The 23,406-nt window shown below is 50.7% G+C and overlaps 1 protein-coding gene across 2 annotated transcripts in view; it reads left to right on the top strand.

The window, feature by feature from the left end:
- The window catches only part of ADARB1 (adenosine deaminase RNA specific B1), a 115,715-nt gene extending 111,378 nt beyond the window's left edge, over positions 1 to 4,337 (top strand). The window contains exon 11 of one of the 2 annotated variants that reach the window (XM_060010218.1): positions 457 to 4,337. In XM_060010218.1, the coding sequence (XP_059866201.1) occupies positions 457 to 636 (180 nt within the window). In that variant the 3' untranslated portion in view covers positions 637 to 4,337. The remainder of the gene's footprint in view (positions 1 to 456) is intronic. The other variant, XM_060010219.1, reaches the window with a different exon arrangement.
- Positions 4,338 to 23,406: the final 19,069 nt, after the last annotated feature.

Below are 23,406 nucleotides of genomic sequence, written 5' to 3'. Positions count from 1 at the left end.
TGAGTCAGTACGTTACCAGCTTCCATTTACTTGTAAGTCGGGTCAGTAGCTTTTATTTGTGATGGGCAGAGGTTGCTGCGTCCCCGTGGCGTGACCCTCACCCGCGCAGGGGGCCTTGGGTAGCTGCCCTGCTGATTCTAAGATCTGCACAAAAAATTTGGAGGAGGTGGGGGGGGGGGGGCTCGAGTTCTCCCTGTGACCAAACGGCAGAGGTGTTGTTTGTTAAAGACATGCAGGTGTGCAACACGACCTTGGGGTCACTTGGGGCTGAGGACGCAGACCCTCGGGGTGTCCAGCGTGGCTCGTGTGACACGGTCCCTGGGGACGGCACTGTCCCTTGGCTCCCCCAGAAGCAGCACTGTTTGAAACGCCGTTTTTTGAACATCATACTGAGTTTCAGTTTCTACCGTTATTGCTTAAACAGTTGCACTTGTTTTTTTTTAAATCTTTCTACAGGTTCCCTCCAACTTACTGCGGTCCAAGATCACTAAACCCAACGTGTACCACGAGTCCAAGCTGGTGGCCAAGGAGTACCAGGCCGCCAAGGCCTGTCTGTTCAGAGCCTTCATCAAGGCCGGGCTGGGCGCCTGGGTGGAGAAGCCCACGGAACAGGACCAGTTCTCACTCACACCCTGACGGGTGTGCAGCGCGGCCCCAAACCTCGCAGCTGAGCCGGGGCAGGTGTGGGATGTGTGGGAGCTGGGCGCGCGGCACCGTCCCCGGGGCAGGCGCGCGGGGCGCGGGGTCTGGCGTCTGGGTCCCGTGTCATCACCTGGCATCTCTCTACAGCAGTGTTCCCCCTTTTGAATCATCCAGTGACTGCTTTCAACCTCAGTTTACATTTAGAAGTTGAGTTCTACTGAGTAGGGCTTCCTGAAGTTTAGGAAAAATAGGAATTACTTTGTGTGAAATTCTTGAATAATTAATTTATTCAGAACTAGGAATATGGTTTATAAATAAGAAGTAACTATGTCAGGTCACTCTTACGCCACATTACTTTGATTGCAAAGAAGCATTTATATACGGAGGGAGTGAGGAAATAGATAGGAGGCAGTAACCTAAAGAAACTGTACCCCTGTCCACATGTAGGTCCCTGTTCCCCGTAGGCGCCTCCCTGGGAGAGGACTCCCCGCACGGAGCCCACGTCCACAGCGCAGCGACCCGTGGTGGGGCGCATGGTGTCGCAGCCAGGTCCCTGCAGCCTCCAGTGTCCTCTAGAAGTTTCTGTGCTCCTCGTAGGACCATATCATGGAAAATCGTCTCCCGGTTGACTTCTAAATAATCAGAGGTCAAACATGGTCAGTAGGCCTGGCCATTCATTTGGGTTTTTTAAGCAGTATTTAACTTTTAGGGACTAGAAGGGATCCACAGGGGTTACTGCACAGTAAATCACCTAGAATTCCCTCTGGTCCTTCCTCTGAACCTCCTGGATGTGAATGACTGTCCCAAGATCTTCACAGGACGGAAATAGAGCTAAGGAAGTAGGTATTCATTCTTGGAAAATGCCACTTACGGCATATTTTCTAATCTTTCCAGCTTTATCAAGGACATGTTTGAAGTACAAGTGTTCAGGCTGAGAGCTGGCAAGACAAAGTGTTGCTGGTGGGGTCTCGACCAGGTTGGGATGTTGGTGTCACGGCAGGGAAGGGGGGTGGTCTGGAGTTGGGGGTGCCCGGGACACTGCTCGGCACCCCACAGCACACAGGCCAGTCCCAGGCGGGCCGAGCGAGCCGGGGGTCAGGGCAGGCGGGCAGGTGGGGACCCCGGGAGGCCGCCCCGCCCTGACGCAAAGGTCACAGCACGCTCCTCCCGCTTCCATGGAGGGTCGGAGAGGAGCTTGTGCCCTTTGCTGAGTCAGCACCAGTTCCTGGTTCCGGGGGGTCTTGGGGGTACCATAGGCAGAGAGGGCCCTCCAGCCAAGTCCAGGCGCCAAGCTGTGTGCCTGGGTGTCCCGTGTCCTTTATGGGCTCAGAAAACTCAGAGCAGGAACAGGACGGCCACTGGCACTTTGGCCCAGAGCCCGGGCGCTCAGAGTGGGAGACGTGGTCCCAGAAGGTCACGTCTCCAGGTGTCTCCGCGTCTGCATGGAGACTTGAGGTGCTGCGCCCCGTGGGCGCGTGCAGGGCAGGGGGGGAGGGGGCCACACTGCCGGGGCCTGGCCGGGTCAGAGGACGAGGGTTGCCCGTGCCGCCATCTCTGCAGGGCGTTTTCTTGTCCCGACCCCGTCGGCACAGGGCTCGGGCCCGCGTGGCCCGGCGGGGCCTGCTGTGGTTTCACCCGAGAAAAGAAAGGTGTCTGGCGGCGCCCCCCGACCACAGCAGTCTCCTGCACACTCAGAAAAGACATCTGTGAGTCCCTGCATTTTTATTCTTCTCTCTATAAATGGTATTTTTTCTAATGGGGATTGGGAGATGGACTTAGTTTTTAAAAAATATGTGGATTTTGGTTACAAAGTCCAGAGGAATGATACTGCACGTGCACACAAGCAGGCCAGGACGCCCGGCTCCCCCTCTGTCAGCCGACTGTGGACCTGAGCACGATGCCCCCACCATGCCCCAGCCCAGGTAAACGAATGCCTTACTGTGTGGGTCCGTGCCGCGTGGCTGTGCCCCGCTGCCTCTCCCGGTTCACATCTGTGTGACCGTCCAGGACGGACCTGACGCGGGGCTCCTGCCCCGAGGGCACCCAGGCCCGGGGAGGAAGGTAGCCAAGGATTGCGGGCGAGGGGGTCGGGGACCGCTGGGCGGCAGGGCCAGGCGGGGCTGCGGGGAGTCGGGCTGGGGCAGGAGGCCTGCACAGCTCCTGGGACAGGGCAGCTGGCACACTCCTCTGTAAGCAGGAAAAAGGAGGAAATGCACACCCCCCAAAAGACAAATCAGGGCGTGCAGCCCGCCGTGCATCACCACGTAGGCATTTCCTTGAGGTGTCGTTTTGCATCCAGGGTCCTTAATCTGGGTTTTAGAAACTTTGGCAATCTGACACAACCAAGCCCTTGATCTTTTGAGAAAAATCTTAAACTTTGAGGACATTTTGGCCGGTGGGGTTTGGGAGGGTTTCTGTTCTGTCTCGGCGGCCAAGCCTGTAGTATGTATTCTGCAAAGACACTGGCCCTGCTGCGGTGCCTGGGGCCACTGGGCAGCTGTCCTGCTGGCGGGAAGGTCCGCCATAGAGAAGTCTCATTTTGTGACCCGAGCCAGGGCTTGTGGAGAGGGTGGCCGAGGTGGGGGCCGTGATCGCTGGTTCCTCAGCCCTCACCCCTGCTCGGGGTCGGGAGGCCTCGCCTCCTCCCTGCAGTTTGACTCTGAGTCTTAATGGGGCTTTTCGTCATCTTTTTCTATTTGGAGATTTTTATTATAATCAAAAACAGTTATTTTATTTTAAAATGTACAAGCCCACATTTCACAAGGTATTAACTTCTCTGGAATTTTTTTTTTTTTGAATAATTTTGTTGCTTTCCAGACTCTAGAATCCCTGCTTTCCTTGTAATTTCACGTGGCCGAGCCTCCCAGTCTCCTGGGGTAGCCAGGTCCCAGAATGGAATTGGTGGGTGCTGGGAGGGGGAGCACGCCCTGCCGCTTTTCTCCAGGAACAAATAAAGACAGATGGGATTTTTCCATTTCCAAAATATTTTACACCAAAATGTAAGGTCTGCCCCGACTATAAATTTGATCCAGCACGAGAAGTAAAATCCCATCTCTAAATTCTGTGAAATTAGTGAATCTCTCAGAAGGTTTTCTTTTTATCAAAACTATATGAATGGAAAGAGCAGAGTGTGAGTCCAGCTTCGCGTGTCCTTTTCCTCGGCGTGTCCTGTGACTGTCTCTCCCTGGCCAGAGGCCGGCCCAGGGCACTGGGGTTCTGTGTCCACATGGCTGGGAGGGGGAGGCTCTGGCGATCTGGACTCTGAGCTCCTGTTTCCGGCAGCGCGTGTGCGCTTCCTCGTTCAGTGTCTGGAGGTGCACGCCCCCAGCCCCGAGGACTCTCATCTTGGCCACGGCTTGGGCTGCTGTTGCATTGCGGACCCAGTCGTGAACAGTTAAAGGCGGTCTGTGGAATGTTCGTGGAATGAGCCCCGAAAGCTGTTTGCTTCTCCAACTTTGGGTTATATGCTGTTAATTTTATTCTAGAATTCGGACACTTCATATGAATGTAATCCCGCCGAGAGCGCTGTCACCCAGGCGCACTCCTCGGTGCCCCCTGTGTGTCCACTGATGTGCAGGCCACACGTGACCCCCTGCATGAGCTTCCTCCTGCACTGAGACCAGCCAGCACCGAGCATGAGACCCTGTGACTCAGACAGAGGACTTGAGACGTTCTCAATAAAACCATGTTTCACTACCACAGCCTCGCTGAGATTCTCTCTCCTCCCTGGTTATTTCCCTCCTTGGTCCAGAGTAGTGTTTGGGAAGGTGTGGGCGGGCGCCAGCCGAGGGCACTGGGCCGACGCTCCACTCCTGTCATCTGTGCGTGGCTCTGAGCGCCTCCCCTGGGGCTTGGGCCCTCTGATTTCCCCCCCACCCCCCGCACGTGGGTTCCTGGCACACGCCGGCCACTCCCCCCCCACGTGGGTTCCTGACACACGCCGGCCACTCCCCCCCCCACGTGGGTTCCTGGCACACGCCGGCCACTCCCCCCCCACGTGGGTTCCTGGCACACGCCGGCCACTCCCCCCCCACGTGGGTTCCTGGCACACGCCGGCCACTCCCACACGTTAGGCGGAGGAGTGGAACTTGCATAGCTGGCCCTGCTCCTGCCCGGCTATAGAGAGGGAGAATGACGTGAGCCCACGTGGCGTGAGGCGTGTGGAGCACCGTGGACGGGACAGCAGAGGGGGAGCCCACACCAGCTCGTCGCTGGCCGGACTGTCTGGGTGTCGGCCACAGTGAGGCAGCTACCTGGTTACGGGGTAGAGCGGCAGTGTTCAGGGCTGGCGTTTTGGAGGGCCGTTCACGGTAAAGTGGAAACCTGGCTGCAAGGCAGTATTGAAGTTCGCGGTTGTAGAGAAGTTCGGATGCTTTATGTGAGAAGGGTACAAGCACACACGGAACAATCTGGAAGAGGCCGAGTCTGGTCACCGTGTGTGAATGATGGGATTGGGAGTCATTTTAATTTTAGTTTCCTTTTTAAAAATTTTATCTCTTTGTCCAACATTTCTATATCAACATGAAAAGCAAACAGGACAACCTTTAGAAAAGTCAAAAGTCCCATACAAACAAAAAGCAGCACAGTTATAGACAAGTAATTTACTGTCCTTTGCATCCATTTTGATTCCGTTTTCATTTTTTTCCCCACAATAAAAGCAACATTCAGATGAAAACATGTGTCATCAAAAAGGGCAGATTAAGCTTCAGAGAAAAGGTTGGGGACAGTCTCCTCTTTACGAGTTCAGTCTGTAGAAGGGCTTTTCCTCGTGGGGTCTTCCTGTGGCTCCATGGAGGGGGCGGGCAAGACCCCGTGTTCCGCGACGGGGCTGACGTGACACGGAGCTCTTGTTCTCCTGCAGCAGAGACTACAGATCCATTCCTGGGATGGGAGGGGTGTTGGGGTGGGTGTCCTGGTGGAGAGAGGAGGAGGGAAGGGGGCAGGCGGGCTGCAGCCGGGGGGCGCAGGGAAGCAGCTACTTCGTAAATTGCCGTCATTCAGTTGTTAATATTAATTAACATTTAGTTAGTCATATTATTAATAATTTCTTTAGTAAAGGCAGAGGGACCGGCCGAGGGAACCTGGCGAGTCGGGGCACTGGCCCAGCCGTGAAGGTGCGGGAATTTGGGGAGAGGTCGAACCCAGCCGTTAGTTAAAATCACACCATATGAGCTCACGGTCATCGAGATCAAGGTACTGGATCCCCAGAGCCCCTCACTCGCCGTGTGTGTTGTTCTGGGCCCGGGCGTCGGCCCGCGGGGGAATTGTGCACACTGGACGCCCCCGCTCCGGCCCCCTCTGCTGCCCTGCTGTCCCCAGGCCCGAGAAAGGGGCGCAGGCTGTGCAGATGGTACCTGAAACGCGCCTGCCAGGTTGTGAGGGCGCCAGAAGTTGAGAACGTGTTGGTGCAGCCTCTGAGAACTGTCACGCCCATGACGAGAGGCATCGCCATTGCTTCCCGCGCCAGACACATGGGCGATGGCGACCCCGCTCTGGACGGGCTGTGGGTGCGAGGGCGCAGCGATGGACCCACCGGGCGTCTGCAGGGGCAGTGGACCCTGGGACTTGCGGGAGTATCATGTGTTTTATTGTTATCTATTGTATGCAGCGTGGGCTGCAGTCCTCACAGCCACAAAATTGACCGTCAGCTCATGGACACACATGCACACAGGACGGGGAGGGGGCGCGTGGCTAAGCATCGACCGGCACCACTGGCCTGGGTCTGTAGGGCAGCTCCGGGCGGGCAAAGGCCCTGTTCTCGGAGCGTCTGCCCACAGCCCAGAGCAGCAGGGCTGCAGGGGCCGGGGCTCCCCGCCTCTCCCCGCCCCTCAGCTCCCTGGGACTGAGGCCTCTGAGGCCAGCTGACCAAGTAGCGAACAGCCCGCAGAAAATGACCTCCTGAGGAGAAAGAAGACGTCTGAAGAGTACAGCTATTTGACAGTTAGAATCTTGAATTAGAGATTCCGTCAGAATATATGCTAACATTTTAGAACAGAGAGCCCAAGAATTTAAAATTAGCTTAATGAACGTTCTCAAAGAGACAAAATGAAACCAAGCAGAATTTGAAACAGTGAACACAATAGACAAGCTAAATAATAGAAAACCAGATGGAAAGAGGAAGAGACAAAAAGAAAACCTGAAATGCCTGGACGCTAGCAGTAAAGTGTCCCATCTGGCGAATGGGGTGTCTGTGCCACTTGTTACCTTGCAAGGGCGTCGTCAGGAGGCACCGTGAAGCTCTTGCAGATGAAATGGGAAGTCTGGGGCTTCCTTAAAAGAAAAAACGAAAACAGAAAAAGAGGGCTGTCAATGGAGAAAAGGTCTAGTTGGAACAGTATTGCCGAGTGGAGGCGACTGTTGGCGCCAGCACATAGGAATGCAGGATACTCTTCTCTCTACTTTTATGTCTTTAAAATTTTTCATAAGGAATTTTAAAAGTTCAAACATAGACTTTTAAAACTACCATTTGATGGTACTCTAAGTGCTCTGGGATTTTTTACACAAAAGCAGGTAACGCATACACAAAAAACTTTACCACCGTAAAATGTGAACTTTCCGAGTTTTAAAAATGGAGGCGGGGCATAGAACAGTTTTAAATCGCCATCATTTACTTCCTTGGAGAGCCGTTTTAAGGGTATCTTCATGGAAATAAGGACTTCCTGCATCTGCTGAATCTTCTGTCACCGCTCACCCTGCCTGATTTTCCTTCCTGACACATACTGCTCTGATGTAACTTGGGTTTGTTTATCTGTCCCCAGCGAAACGTTGACACTGTAGGTCAGAGGCATCAGTTCACGGCTGTTCCCCGTCACTTAGGACAGCCCTGCCCTGCTGCAGACGATAAATACCCACTGAATTAACAAAAGCAAATGATTAATTGTTAAAAATGGTGCCTCAGAGCTTTGACACAGAAAAATCGGCACTGAAAGCAGTTTTGATGAAGTGCTTAAATAGAGAAACAACATTTGAGAAATCTCGCAAGAGGCCTACAACGTAAAAATCATCAGTACGGTGGTAAGTCTATGGTGGTTGTTAAAGCTAAGCTGAAAGTAAGAGAACACATAGCCCTGAAAACCCAGAGTTTAAGGTCTGGTTTGTGCCAACGTGGCGAAGCCTGGAGTGATGGGAAGGGTAGAGGGTGTGAGAATACATTTAGGTCTTTGTCTTACTGGGCTGGAATACGAGAGTCCATTATCTTTATATGAACACATGTCAAAGACTTTAGTTAACTCTAGTTAGTGACAAGACTAATAAGACGTTAAACCCGATTCCACTGGGAGTTTGAGTTACGCTGCTGGATGCAATGTGTTTGGCCTTTTATCTGCTTGCCTTGGGCAGGAAATGCTGGGGCTGAACTGGAAGCCAGCTATGGGTGGGTAATGTCTGGCCTCTTGAAGACGAGTGTCTTACGAATACCGGTACCTCCCCACGTCTGGCTGACCTGTAAACAGTTTCACGAGTTAAATAGACCACTTGTTTCTCTACTCATTTCTTGTTTTATATGGAGGAATTGAATATTCTTAAATAATACTGCAAACACACATTGCAAAGTGTCAGCTATGAGACTGCTTTCGTTTTTTGCCTTTCTTTTCATTAAGCCTTCATACCTTTCCGACCTTTCTTTTTCATCAAACACAAAGGAGGCTTTGATCATGATGCTTGCCAGAATTAGTGAGGAAGAGCTTTTTCAAATGATTTTTATACTTAATTCTTTTTTTTTTCTTTTTTTTGCGGTACGCGGGCCTCTCACTGTTGTGGCCTCTCCCGTTGCGGAGCAACAGGCTCCGGACGCGCAGGCTCAGCGGCCATGGCTTACGGGCCCAGCCTCTCGGCGGCATGTGGGATCCTCCCGGACCGGGGCACGAACCCGCGTCCCCTGCATCGGCAGGCGGACTCTCAACCACTGCGCCACCAGGGAAGCCCCATACTTAATTCTTATTTGGTCTTAGCTCCTGGGAACAGTGATCATCGCATGCATACGCGCACGCTTTTTTATCGTCATTCTCCGCACTCAGTATATAACCTGAACATTTGCCTCCATACTTCATTAAACTGTTACAAATTAAGTTAGAAAAGCAGTGTATAGACGCATTTACTTTTACCGGCATATTATACAGTGGGTCAGTTAATTAAATCTATATGTTTTCAATCTTGACTTCACTGCCTTCAGCCATTTATCTTATAAGGTGTGTCCTATAATTTTATTTCTCACGATTTTCTTTCTGAAAATCCCTGGAAAATCATGTTAACACTTTTATTTCAATGGAAAAGTGGGTCAGACCTTGTCTGGCAGAAAATAAGTCTCATTTCTTCACTGGTTTGAGAAGGAGGGTCAGGCTGCGTGAAGGACACACTGGCCATAAGTGGAATGAACTCGACCTGCAGCTCCAAGCTTTGATGAAAATATATTTTAAAACACAGTATGACAAAAGCATTTTACTGAAAAAGACTGAAGGGGCTAAAAAGCAATGGAATGAACATTTCAACTTTCCCAACCCTCTCAGAATATATCAGGTTCAACAAGGTACCGCTAGGTGACGGAGAAGCGGGGGTAAATCATAGTCCCTTGATAAGTCGATGTGAGGCCTCTCCAGTAATGTCCCAGAAATTGCGAGTGACAGGATAACACGTCCTCCTCTAAGTACGTAGTTTCTAATCCTTTGCTTTCAGAAAAATTTGAATGAAAGTGTAATATTGTTGACAGTTGATAAAACATTTTAAAATTTTTATAATTTTTATTACAGATCACCTTCTGATTAAAGGGTATTATGTAGGAGTTCAATAAACAATTGAGGGACATTGCTACAATATACCTCCTTACCTATGTATTCTGCAAACAGTGTGTCCTGGATGTACCTCTATTTTAAAAAGACTAGAAACATAACTAAGATGAAGCTGGTCTCGTTGCAGCAGACTCTCCCTGATCCTTGCATGTGGGAACCATCTGGTTGCAAGAACAGGCTTCCTCATCTCCTTAGGAGAAGCATTTTCACTAAAATGTTGCTTTTGTGTGTAATAGTTACCTATCAATGTTGTTATATATTTATGTTGTTTGAATAATTGTGAACTGAGAGTATTTGAAAAAAATAACAATCCAGGAGATATTATTAACAAGTAAAGTCTGTTGGTCACAGAGGGAATGAAAAGGAAGGATAAGTGAAGGAGAATGAAAGATGCTGGATGGTGGAAAGTAGAAGGTGGCGGGTGGAGGGTGGGTGGTGGATAGTTGGGGTGGAGGAGGGTGGATGGTGGAAGGTGGAAATGGATAATGGATGGTGACGGTGGCTGGTGAATGGTGGGAAGTAGATGGTGGATGGAATGTAAGAGGTACATGGTGGATGGTGGATGGTGTGTGGTAGGAAGTGGATGGTGGACGGTTGGGCTGGATGATGTAAGATAAATGGTGTTTGGTGGAAGGTGGCAGGAGGCAGGTTGAGGGTAGAACGTGGCGGGTGGATGGCGGGTTGTGGATAGTCGAGGAGGATGGGGGAAGGTGGATAATGAGTGATCACAGGTGGTTAGTGGAAGGTGGATTCTGATGCTTGAAAGTGGAAGGTGGTATGTGGATGGTGAATGGTGACTGTTGTGTGATTGATGGTGAAAGATGGGTTTGAGAAGGTGGAACGTGAGCCATGGAAGGTGAAAAGTGGAAGGTGGCAGGTGGATGGTACCAGGTGGATAGAAGATGGGGAATGGTGTACACTGAGTGTCGGATGGTGACTGGGGGATGGGGCACAGTGGGCAGTGAGTTGTAAAATGTGGGTGGTGGGAGATGGAAGGTGGTTGGAGGATGGAGGACAGTGGACGGTAAAAAATGAATGGTGGGGCTTCCCTGGTGGCGCAGTGGTTGAGAGTCCGTCTGCCGATGCAGGGGACACGGGTTCGTGCCCCGGTCTGGGAAGATCCCATATGCCGTGGAGCGGCAGGGCCCGTGAGCCATGGCCGCTGAGCCTGCGCATCCGGAGCCTGTGCTCCACAACGGGAGGGGCCACAACAGTGAGAGGCCCACGTACCACCACCCCCTGCCAAAAAAAAAGCAAAAAAAAAGAATGTGGATCATCTCAACCAAAAAAGTACTGTCCTCACGTTGGTTAAATTGGCAACAGTGAGGTGTGTCTTGCACTGTCCGAGGCTGCACTTACGATTCAATACCTCGTGTTTTCATTCTTGTTAGGAGCGTATATATATTTTTAATGCTGCATTTTCTCTGGGAATTGTGAACACAGGTGGCCCATTAATTTTGTGACCATATATTGCCCTAACTTGAACAATTTTTTGAGTGAAAAGGGACCATGAGTAACAGGCTCACACCAGGCACCACCAGAGTGTCCTGGGCCCACAGGGGCGATGCTAACTCTTGCTGTTGCTGACCCAGAGCCAGGACACCGTGGCCGAGGGCAGGGGTCAACTGACCTTCACCCCAAGCGTGCCCAGGCCCAGGTTTCCTTCTTGCCTTGGTTAGGTCGTGGGACACAGCGTCCTCTCTGGCTGCCAGGAGGAGATGGATGGGAGGAAGCCTGGTGAAGTGGGGTCAGTAGGAGGGTCGGTCACAGGGGGACAGGGACCCAGAGGACGGAGGGGATGTTCTGCCCTGGAGGCTGGTGGCTGAGATGAGAGAAAACGGGGAGTTGGAAGGATAATCTATGGACTGGGTGATGGGTCAGATGGAGGGGGAGGGACAAGGACAGGTCAGGAGGGGTCCTGGGGGACTGGGCTGAGCGAGCCAGTGAACCTGGTCCATCTGCCGACCACGGGGATCCGGAGGGAAGTGGGCATCCATGGCCGGCTTCCCCAGGGATGACCAGGGGTCTGAGGTTCATTGAGCTGCTCTGAGACAGGCCGTGTCCTCAGGACCATGTTGGTCCAGGGTAGAGGGGAGCTTCTGGGAGGATGACTGGAGGGGCTGACCTGCACATGTTGCACACCTGCCCTGCCAGGCTACTGCTGCCTCGAGCCTGTGCCTGGGCCGCCCTTGGACAGAAATGTCCCAGCCCCTCCACTTCCCCCTTCTGGCCCGTCAACCCCTAAGATCCTTGTCATTCCTGCCTGGCACCAGCCTGGGTGTCAGCAGGGAGCAGTGCAGGGTCAGGCCCAGCCCAGAACCTGTGAATCAGGAGCTGCTTGGTAGCAGGTTCTCCAGGCGATCCCTGTGCCCCTAAGGGGTGAAAAGCACTGCAGAGAACTCCTGCTTCTCCTTCAGTGCTCAGCTCAGGGCTGCCTCCCCCAGGGAGCCCTTCCTGACCTCCTGCCTGGCCCAGCCTGCTGCAGGGACAGGTGGAGAGATGGGTAGGCCCAGCAATGAGGGTTCAGGCCCCGCTCGTGGGCACCTGTGGTCCCTGAGTCTGTCTCTCCCGTGGCTGTGCACGTGCTGGAGGACACCTGGCCCATCTTGTGTCCCCACGAGGAGCGTCACCCACTACACTCGGGGGGCAAGGGCATCACCGCGGGGGTCCTCACCCTGCACTCCAGCCCCTCCTTCCTGCCCTGGGAGGCCCCTGTGGTGGAAGCTCCTGGGAGGGGAGACCCTTATGCTAGGGATGCAGGGCGGGAGGGACCACGTGGAGTCCAGACGGATGCATCCTGCCCCACGCCTGCCCCGGGGAAGCGGCTCTCGCGGGGTCACACTCCTCCCTGGGCTTCCCCAGGCTCTCCTGCAGAGATGTCACCACAGGTTAGGGCCCGATGACGACAGGGTCATTGAGAGCTCTGAGTCATTTCCCCTCTTCTCTGACCCCACAGCCGCCCCAAACAGCCCACCCTTCCTCTTCCTCCATCCAGACAACCACCCCAGGGTTGCCCCAGAGCCCCCCGAAGACCCCTGAGCGGCCCCTCCCCCACACATTCCACTCTGCCCACAGCCAGGGGGACCTGCAAAGAACACCCATCACCCCGCCTCCCCCCACCCCCCTCCCTCCGGGTCTGCACCCTCCATGGCGTCGGTCACCGCAATAGAGGGACATCTGTGCAGAGGCCCTGCCCCACCCCCTCCCTCCAGGTCATCTTTGCCCCATTTCCGCCCCTGACACTGGATCCCAGGAATTCCTACTGCCTGTGCTCTCTTGCCCGGCATACTGTGCCCCGACTTTCCAGGCAAACTCCTCCGACCTCAGCAGCACAAATGTCCCTCCTGGTGTGAGCCTGTCACCCCAGCCGTCACCCTGCTGGAATTGTCTGCAGAGCAGATATGACCGTCTTTAAGGCTTGTAAAGGTCCTATGACCTGACCTTGACCTTCACTGGGGCATGACCTCTGTGTCCCCAGGACTCTTCAGCTTAGATGATGCTTCCATCTCTGGATCCAAACATGCAGCCAGAGCAGTGCTGAGGACATCGTAGGGACCCATGGATGTCAACTAAACGAACGGAAACAAAGGCAAGAAACCGCACAGGCACGCGTGCACACACACTCACACACACACTCACACACACACTCACACACTTTGGATCCAAGAGAGTCAAGGGTGCTGGTCATTCCCTGCATCATGTAGGGGTCCTTTTCGGGCCAGCTCCGTCCCCAAGGCTCCCTCTGCCGGCAGTACCCCGACCTCAGGGGCTGCCCGCTGCTCCTGCGTCCATGCGGGGACAGCACCCAGGGTGGGGCACTTGCCCTGCTCCTGAGAAGTCCCTCTGTGGCTCAGAGGACACCTCTTCCCCTCCTCCCTCCAGGCCCAGGGAAGGGGGCAGCCGCCCTGTTGCTGGTAGCTGGGGCCCCGTCCTTGGTCCTTCCCTTCTTCCTGACACTGCTCGGGACAGGGCCTTCAGTTCAGTGTCTCCAACTGCACCATTTGGGGGGAAGTGTCTCCATTTGGTATCAGGTCACAGGGAACCCTCCCCCTCTACATATCAGAGAGGAGACGTATCTCTATAAAATTACATGCACACAATTGTTTCTTCCCATACACATTTATTTTAAAATTTCTTTGAAACTTGCGACGCGTATTTTCCATTTTTCAGGTACACGAAACAACTTAAAGGGTCTCATATCTGCCGGTGGGGGGTGGGTGGGTGGGTGTGTGTGTGTGTGTGTGTGTGTGTGTGTGTGTGTGTGTCATCAAAAGAAAACTTTATTTTTTTTATTATTTTTTTTTTCTGTGGTACGCGGGCCTATCACTGTCGTGGCCTCTCCCGTTGCGGAGCACAGGCTCCGGACGCGCAGGCTCAGCGGCCATGGCTCACGGGCCCAGCCACTCCGTGGCATGTGGGATCTTCCCGGACCGGGGCACGAACTCTTGTCCCCTGCATCGGCAGACGGACTCTCAACCACTGCGCCACCAGGGAAGCCCAGAAAACTTTAATTTTGACTGCATATCTTCAGAAAAACAACAAAAACAGTATCTTAAACAACAAAAGTTAACAAAAAATTACAAACCATGAAATAGTGGTTGCAAAACCCTCACTTTCTCTAGTCTATAAATCTAGGACTAAACTATGAACTAAGGCTACACTAATGCAAATATTAAGTCGTTTCCATGGGGTTTGTTTTCCTTAAGTTTGGCTTTTTGTTTTTTGCTTTGGTTTTTAAACCCACCAAAATTTATTCAGGTCAATTTTAGTACCAGCCACAGTGCGCAGAAGAGTTCTCATCGTCTGAAACACCTCTCTCTATTCAGGCCAAACTTAGAGAACTCTTAACTCATAGTGGACATCTCATTTAAACCAGAAAACAAGACTCCAGAATACATCTCGAAAGGTTTCAGTGGGAAGTTATGTCATCACGAGAACTCTACGAACGAATCCATACCTCAGTCCCACGACCCTCGAGTTATCACGCTACACGAGCCGGAGTCACTGAGGCGTCGACTCAGTCCCAGGAGCTCCGCAGAGAGCGCGATGCACATTTCCGTCACAGACCCACACGCGGGTGTTGTGTGTGGTGTGGGGGGGGTTGGGCCCGGCTGCTGGGAGCTGTCACCCCTGCAGGTCACCCGGGACCCCCGAGCCTCCTCCTTCCCGGCGGGGCCCGAGGAGCGGGGTGGGGGGGGAGCTGTGGGCGGAGCGGCGGGGGCTCCGGGGTGGGGAGGGGCACAGGGCCGGGAGGGGGCCGGGTCACCGGCCAGCACCTGCCTGCGGACGGCGTTTTCTCTCCTGAGCTCCTGGAGCTTCCTTTCCATCAGCACGGCTGCCATCCAGCTCTCCCGGACCCTTGTCTCCTGGAAGAGGGTCTCCTTCCGACGGAAGGAGGCGTTGGCCTCCATCTCCTGGCCCAGCTGCTTCCAGGTGCTTGGCCATCTCCCGGTAGAGGCTGCGGGTGTGCTGCGCGGAGGCCGGGTCCCCGCATGCGGCGGGCAGCCTCCTCTCCAGCTCTAAGCAGTGCCTCGCCTCCTGCAGCATCTCCTGCGGCCGCGCCAAGTGACGCCCGTGCAGCCTCAGCGGCACCTGCAGCTTCTGCTTCAGCAGCCGGGAGGCCACGCCCTGCACAGCCGCCTCTTCCCTCTGCAGACGGGCTGTTGTCCCACACGATCCTTTGCTTCTCTTCCCGTGGTTGTCTGGCTGTTCCCTGAGGCTCCAGCTCGGGGCCCGGGAGGGACACGTTGAAGTCCGCGTCACCCCTCACCCCCTTCAGGTCACCTTCTGGCCCGTGGACAGGCGGATGGCAGGACAGATCGACGTCCCCGTCACCCCCACGGCCCCCAGGGAGGCCTGGGACCGGGCAAAACCTCAGCAGGTGCTCAGCCAGGGACTCCACATGGCCGACCTCGGCTTCCAGGTCCTGCTCCCTCGGGCGTTCGCCTCCCCCCACCTTGCTTTCTTCTCCTCCTTCTGCTTCCATCTCACAATCTCCTGGGCCAGCAGCTCTGGACTTTCTGGAACAAGAGTGTTTCCATTCAAATCAGCCCCTGCTCTCTGCTGAGGCTGCTCCCCGCTGTTCTCTGATGCTTTGGGGATGGGTCTCTCATCGGTCACGTGGGGCAGTGGAGGGGGCCGGCTCTCCTGTGCCTTTTCCAGAAAGTCCACACTGTCTTGACACGATGAGCTTTCAGTGCCGACAGGCACAAGGTTTGGCGCGCTGGCAGACTGGCCTCCCTGCCGGGCGGCCCCAGACCTCCGGTGGCCTGTGTCGCTGGGGGCCGGTCATCTCACTACGTTTTCCACAGACCTCATCACGGGCAGGACACCTCTTGCCGGGCACCTTCCTACTCTGGACACTGTGCCCTCTGCTTACTACCAAAAGCAGCACTGCAGCACAAATGAGGACCCCCATTCGGGTCAAGCTTTCCAAGACCACAGCAGAGCGCCCCACAACCGTTCCAGGATCAGCTGGAACGTGGGCCCGGGGCAGGTGGCAGGCCCTCCGTGGCTGTGAGGGTGCCACACCTCTGCCTCCGAGCGCCAGTGTCCCGTGGCCATGACTGACTGCTCAGAACCCTGGGGAGTGTTCCCTCTCCAAGGTAAACAGGTGCCTGACGACCAGGGCTGGTCAGTTAGGGTGGGGGAGGGGAGGCCAGCCAGGTTCTAGGAAACAGTTCTGAACTTTGGTGCAGAAAGTGATCTCACATATACAGGCCCTGGGGGAGGTGGAAAGAGCTGATGGCAGCATGGACCTCGGCCACTCTGGGACCCTCCTGGGCTCACAGCAAACCCAAGGGGTCAGGGTGTAACAGCGGCAGGGCGACGGTGTGGCCATTAGCTAGTGGGCATTATAGGTCCCGCTCAGCCAGCCGTCAGTGTCAGTGGTCCTGGTGGCAGCAGTCTCCCTGGGTCCCACAAGCAGGGCCTGGGCAGCCACACCTGGACTGGGCACCTGGGCAGGGAGGGTGCTGGACCCAGGGGAACGCCTGAGGCCCCCACCCCAGGTGCCCAGGGCAGAGGGGGCAGCTTGTGTCCTGAGGACTCCTGCCCAAGTGTGTACGTGTGTGTGTGTGCATGTGCGTGTGTGTGGCATTGGGGGGCATGAAAAGGGCTTCCCGGATTATCGCCCGGGACCATTTGCAGGACTAAGTGCCGAGTCCCGAGGTGCAGAGCCCACCTGCTCAGGTAGAGGGGGCTGGCCTCCCCTCCCCACTCCTAGCTGGGCTGGGAGGGGCTCCACCCACCTGTGGGGGCTGGGCTGACCCCCACACAGGTCATGTTTGGGGTCAGGTGTGACGGATGCTTGTGGGGCATCTAGAAGGTAACACTCTCACCCGCTGGAGGTGGAAATGGGACATGAGACGTTGTCCATCTCGTCACTGTGGTGGGGGCCCTGCGGAGACTGGGGTCACCAGTAGACAGCAGAAGGGGGAGCAGGAATGGACCAGAGCCCAGCGAGGCTGTTCAGGCCCCTGGATCCAGCTGTGCCTGAGGGCAGTCACCCCTGGCCTTTTGAGTGGTGGGCGTTTTACGTACTTTTAATACTTCTTATGTATTAAGAAGTCTGGCTGGGTTTCTGTTCTCCTGATTGATGCCCGGCCTTGAGAAGAGAATCCCATCTGGAGAGGGCCCAGCCACAGCTGTCTGCTACCCTCCCCTGGGACGTCTTCAGGGCCAAGAGACACACTCCTTCAGCAGAGATCTGTTCCCTCCGGGACAAGCTCAGCCCCTGGTTCTTTCTCCCAAATATGTCACCCAGGGTGGGATGCCTGGATGGGAGTTCCCTGTCTCCAGCTCTCGGTCCACACAGAGGGGCTCCTACTCTCCCCAAATCCACACCAGCACATCACCAGTGTTGACCTCCAGGACATCCACGGCCAGAAGGACGTACACGAGCTGAGACGGAAGATTTTCTGGAAGTCAGTCTTTTTTCTTTTCTTTAATTTATTATTATTTTTTATTTTTTTATACAGCAGTTATTAGTTATCTATCTTATTAGTTATCTATTTTATACATATTAATGTATACATGTCAATCCCAATCTCCCAATTCATCCCACCACCACACCACACCCCTGCCATTTCCCCCCCTTAGCATCCATACGTTTGTTCTCTACATCTGTGTCTCAATTTCTGCCCTGCAAACCGGTTCATCTGTACCATTTTTCTAGGTTCCTCATACATGCGTTAATAGACGATATTTGTTTTTCTCCTTCTGACTTACTTCACTCTGTATGACAGTCTCTAGATCCATCCACATCCCTACAAATGACCCAATTTCGTTCCTTTTTACAGCTGAGTAATATTCCATTGTATATATGTACCACATCTTCTTTATCCATTCGTCTGTCAATGGGCATTTAGGTTGCTTCCATGTCCTGGCTATTGTAAATAGTGCTGCAATGAACATTGGGGTGCATGTGTCCTTTTGAATTATGGTTTTCTCTGGGTATAAGCCCAGTAGTGGGATTGCTGGGTCATATGGTAATTCTAGTTTTAGTTTTTTAAGGAACCTCCATACTGTTCTCCATAGTGGCTGTATCAATTTACATTCCCACCAACAGTGCAAGAGGATTCCCTTTTCTCCACACCGTCTCCAGCATTTGTTTTTTGTAGATTTTCTGATGATGCCCATTTTGACTGGTGTGAGGTGATACCATGTTGTAGTTTTGATTTGCATTTCTCTAATGATTAGTGATGTTGAGCAGCTTTTCATGTGCTTCTTGGCCATCTGTATATCTTTTGTGGAGAAATGTCTATTTAGGTCTTCTGCCCATTTTTGGATTGGGTTGTTTGTTTTTTTAATATTGAGCTACATGAGCTGTTTATATATTTTGGAGATTAATCCTTTGTCTGTTGATTCGTTTGCAAATATTTTCTCCCAATCTGAGAGTTGTCTTTTCATCTTGTTTGTAGTTTCCTTTGCTGTGCAAAAGCTTTTAAGTTTCATTAGGTCCCATTTGTTTATTTTTGATTTTATTTCCATTACTCTAGGAGGTGTATCAAAAAAGATCTTGCTGTGATTTATGTCAAAGAGTGTTCTTCCTATGTTTTCCTCTAAGAGTTTTATAGTGTCCGGTCTTACATCTAGGTCTCTAATCCATTTTGAGTTTATTTTTGTGTAGGGTGTTAGGGAGTGTTCTAATTTCATTCTTTTACATGTAGCTGTCTAGTTTTCCCAGCACCACTTATTGAAGAGACTGTCTTTTCTCCATTGTATATCCTTGCCTCCTTTGTCATAGATTAGTTGACCATAGGTGCGTAGGTTTATCTCTGGGCTTTCTATCCTGTTCCATTGATCTATATTTCCGTTTTTGTGCTAGTACCGTATTGTCTTGATTACTGTAGCTTTGTAGTATAGTCTGAAGTCAGGGCGTCTGATTCCTCCAGCTCTGTTTTTTTTTCCCTCAAGACTGCTTTGGCTATTCGGGGTCTTTTGTGTCTCCATACAAATTTTAAGATTTTTGTTCTAGTTCCGTAAAAAATGCCACTGGTAATTTGATAGGGATGCATTGAATCTGTAGATTGCTTTGGGTAGTATAGTCATTTTCACAAGACTGATTTTTCCAATCCAAGAACATGATATATCTTCCCATCTGTTTGTATCATCTTTAATTTCTTTCATCAGTGTCTTATAGTTTTCAGCATACAGGTCTTTTGTCTCCCTAGGTAGGTTTATTCCTAGGTATTTTATTCTTTTTGTTGCCATGGTAAATGGGAGTGTTTCCTTAATTTCTCTTTCAGATTTTTCATCATTAGTCTATAGGAATGCAAGAGATTTCTGTGCATTAATTTTGTATCCTGCAACTTTACCAAATTCAGTGATTAGCTCTAGTTGCTTTCTGGTGGCATCTTTAGGATTTTCTATGTATAGTATCATGTCATCTGCAAACAGTGATAGTTTTACTTCTTCTTTTCCAATTTGTATTCCTTTTATTTCTTTTTCTTCTCTGATTGCTGTGGCTAGGGTTTCCAAAACTATGTTGAATAATAGTGGTGAGAGTGTACATCCTTGTCTTGTTCCTGATCTTAGAGGAAATGCTTTCAGCTTTTCACCATTGAGAATGATGTTTGCTGTGGGTTTGTCGTATACAGCCTTTATTGTGTTGAGGTAGGTTCCCTCTATGCCCACTTTCTGGAGAGTTTTTATCATAAATGGGTGTTGAATTTTTTCAAATACTTTTCCTGCATCTATTGAGATGATCATCTGGTTTTTCTGTTTCAATTTGTTAATATGGTGTATCACATTGACTGATTTGCATATATTGAAGAATCCTTGCATCCCTGGGATAAATCCCACTTGATCATGGTGTATGATCCTTTTAATGTGTTGTTAGATTCTGTTTGCTAGTATTTTGTCGAGGATTTTTGCATCTATATTCATCAGTGATATTGGTCTGTAATTTTCTTTTCTTGCAGTATCTTTGTCTGGTTTTGGTATCAGGGTGATGGTGGCCTCATAGAATGAGTTTGGGAGTGTTCCGATTTTTTGGAAGAGTTTGAGAATGATGCGTGTTAGCTCTTCTCTAAATGTTTGATAGAATTCACCTGTGAAGCCATCTGGTCCTGGGCTTTTGTTTGTTGGAAGATTTTTAGTCACAGTTTCAATTTCAGTGCTTGTGATTGGTCTGTTCATATTTTCTATTTCATCCTGGTTCAGTCTTGGGAGAATTTGTCCATTTCTTCCAGGTTGTCCATTTTACTGGCATAGAGTTGCTTGTAGTAGTCTCTTAGGATGTTTTGTATTTCTGCAGTGTCTGTTGTAACTTCTCCTTTTTCATTTCTAATTTTATTGATTTGAGTCCTCTCCTTCTTTTTCTTGATGAGTCTGGCTAATGGTTTATCAATTTTGTTTATCTTCTCAAAGAACCAGATTTTAGTTTTATCGATCTTTGCTATTGTTTTCTTTGTTTCTATTTCATTTATTTCTGCTCTGATCTTTATGATTTCTTTTCTTCTATTAACTTCAGGTTTTGTTTCTTCTTCTTTCTCGAGTTGCTTTAGGTGTAAGGTTAGATTGTTTGTTTGAGATGTTTGTTGTTTCTTGAGGTAGGATTGTATTGCTATAAACTTCCCTCTTAGAACTGCTTTTGCTGCATCCCATAGGTTGTGGATTGTCGTGTTTTCATTGTCATTTGTTTCTAGGTATTTTTTGATTTCCTCTTTGGTTTCTTCAGTGATCGTTTTGTTATTTGGTAACTTATTGTTTAGCCTCCATGTGTTTGTGTTTTTTTCCCTGTAATTGATTTCTAATCTCATAGTGTTGTGGTCAGAAAAGATGCTTGATATGATTTCAATTTTCTTAAATTTACTGAGGCTTGATTTGTGACCCAAGATGCTATCTATCCTGGAGAATGTTCCATGCGCACTTGAGAAAAAAGTGTAATCTGCTGTTTTGGGATGGAATGTCCTATAAATATCAATTAAATCTATCTGGTCTGTTGTGTCACTTAAAGCTTGTGTTTCCTTATTAATTTTCTGTTTGGATGATCTGTCCATTGGTGTTAGTGGGGTGTTAAAGTCCCCCATTATTATTGTGTTACTGTCGATTTCCTCTTTTAGAGATGTTAACAGTTGCCTTATGTATTGAGGTGCTCCTATGTTGGGTGCATATATATTTATAATTGTTATATCTTCTTCTTGGATTGATCCCTTGACCATTATGTAGTGTCCTTCCTTGTCTCTTGTAACGTTCTTTATTTTAAAGTCTATTTTATCTGATATGAGAATTGCTACTCCAGCTTTCTTTTGATTTCCATTTGCATGGAATATCTTTTTCCATCCCCTCACTTTCGGTCTGTATATATCCCTTGGTCTGAAGTGGGTCTCTTGTAGACAGCATATGTATCGGTCTTGTTTTTTTATCCAATCAGCCAGTCTGTGTCTTTTGGTTGGAGCATTTAATCCATTCAGGTTTAAGGTAATTATCGATATGTATGTTCCTATTACCATTTCCTTAACTCTTTTGGGTTTGTTTTTATAGGTCCTTTTCTTCTCTTGTGTTTCCCACTTAGAGAAGTTCCTTTAGCATTTGTTGTAGAGCTGGTTTGGTGGTGCTGAATCCTCTTAGCTTTTGCTTGTCTGTAAAGGTTTTGATTTCTCCATCGAATCTGAATGGGATCCTTGCCGGGTAGAGTAATCTTGGTTGTAGGTTCTTCCCTTTCATCACCTTAAATATGTCATGCCACTCCCTTCTGGCTTGTAGAGTTTCTGCCGAGAAATCAGCTGTTAACCTTATGGGAGTTCCGTTGTATGTTATTTGTTGTCTTTCCCTTGCTGTTTTCAATAATTTTTTTTTTGTCTTTAATTTTGGCCAATTTGATTACTTTGTGTCTCAGCGTGTTTCTCCTTGGGTTTATCCTGTATGGGACTCTCTGCGCTTCATGGACTTGGGTGGCTGTTTCCTTTCCCATGTTAGGGAAGTTTTCAACTATAATCTCTTCGAATATTTTCTCGGGTCCTTTCTCTCTCTTCTGGGACCCATATAATGTGAATGTTGTTGTGTTTAATGTTGTCCCAGAGGCCTCTTAGGCTGTCTTCATTTCTTTTCATCTTTTTTCTTTATTCTGTTCCGCAGCAGTGAATTCCACCATTCTGTCTTCCAGGTCACTTATCCGTTCTTCTGCCTCAATTCTTCTGCTATTGATTCCTTCTAGTGTAGTTTTCATTTCAGTTATTGTATTGTTCATCTCTGTTTGTTTGTTCTTTAATTCTTCTAGGTCTTTGTTAAACACTTCTTGCATCTTCTCGATCTTTGCCTGCATTCTTTTTCCGAGGTCCTGGATCATCTTCACTATCATTATTCTGAATTCTTTTTCTGGAAGGCTGCCTGTCTCCACTTCATTTAGTTGTTCTTCTGGGGTTTTATCTTGTTCCTTCATCTGGTACGTAGCCTTCTGCCTTTTCATCTTGTCTATCTTCCTGTGAACGTGGTTTTAGTTCCACAGGCTGCAGGATTGTAGTTCTTCTTGCTTCTGCTGTCTGCCCTCTGGTGGATGAGGCTATGTAAGAGGCTTGTGCCAGTTTCCTGATGGGAGGGACTGGTGGTGGGTAGAGCTGGCTGTTGCTCTGGTGGGCAGAGCTCAGTAAAACTTTAATCCGCTTGTCTGCTGATGGGTGGGACTGGGTTCCCTTCCTGTTGGTTGTTTGGCCTGAGGTGACCCAACACCAGAGCCTACCTGGGCTCTTTGGTGGGGCTAATGGACTCTGGGAGGGCTCACGCCAAGGAGTACTTCCCAGAACTTCTGCTGCCGGTGTCCTTGTCCTCATGGTGAGACACAGCCACCCCTCGCCTCTGCAGGAGACCCTCCAACACTAGCAGGTAGGTCTGGTTCAGTCTCCCATGGGGTCACTGCTCCTTCCCCTGGGTCCTGATGCGCACACTACTTTGTGTGTGCCCTCCAAGAGTGGAGTCTCTGTTTCCCCCAGTCCTGTCGAAGTCCTGTAATCCAATCCCGCTAGCCTTCAACGTCTGATTCTCTGGGAATTCTTCCTCTCATTGCCGGACCCCCAGCTTGGGAAGCCTGACATGGGACTCAGAACCTTCCCTCCAGTGGGTGGACTTCTGTGGTGTAAGTGTTCTCCAGTTTGTGAGTCACCCACCCAGCAGCTATGGGATTTGATTTTGCTGTGATTGCGCCCCTCCTACTATCTCATTGTGGCTTCTCCTTGGTCTTTGGAGGTGGGGTCTCTTTTTTGGTGAGTTCCAGTGTCTTCCTGTGGGTGACTGTTCAGCAGTTGTGATTCTGGTGCTCTCGCAAGAGGGAGTGAGTGCACGTCCTTCTACTCCGCCATCTTGAGCCAATCTGCTCTGGAAGTCAGTCTTTAAATAAATAACATCTTTGAATTTTCCAGTCCCCTACCTTCCTTGCTTGGTTGGGAAGGACCAAGTGACTGTCCTGGGTTTCTCTGAGCACTGGTGACGGTGCTGCAAGAGTTCATTGGCTGTGTCATCGCCTCACTGAACAAGGACCTGG

Source organism: Delphinus delphis, chromosome 4 (genome assembly GCF_949987515.2).
Source record: "Delphinus delphis chromosome 4, mDelDel1.2, whole genome shotgun sequence".
Lineage (NCBI taxonomy): Eukaryota > Metazoa > Chordata > Mammalia > Artiodactyla > Delphinidae > Delphinus > Delphinus delphis.
The sequence above is the reverse complement of the archived record's forward strand: the minus strand, read 5'-3'. Positions and strand labels throughout refer to the sequence as shown.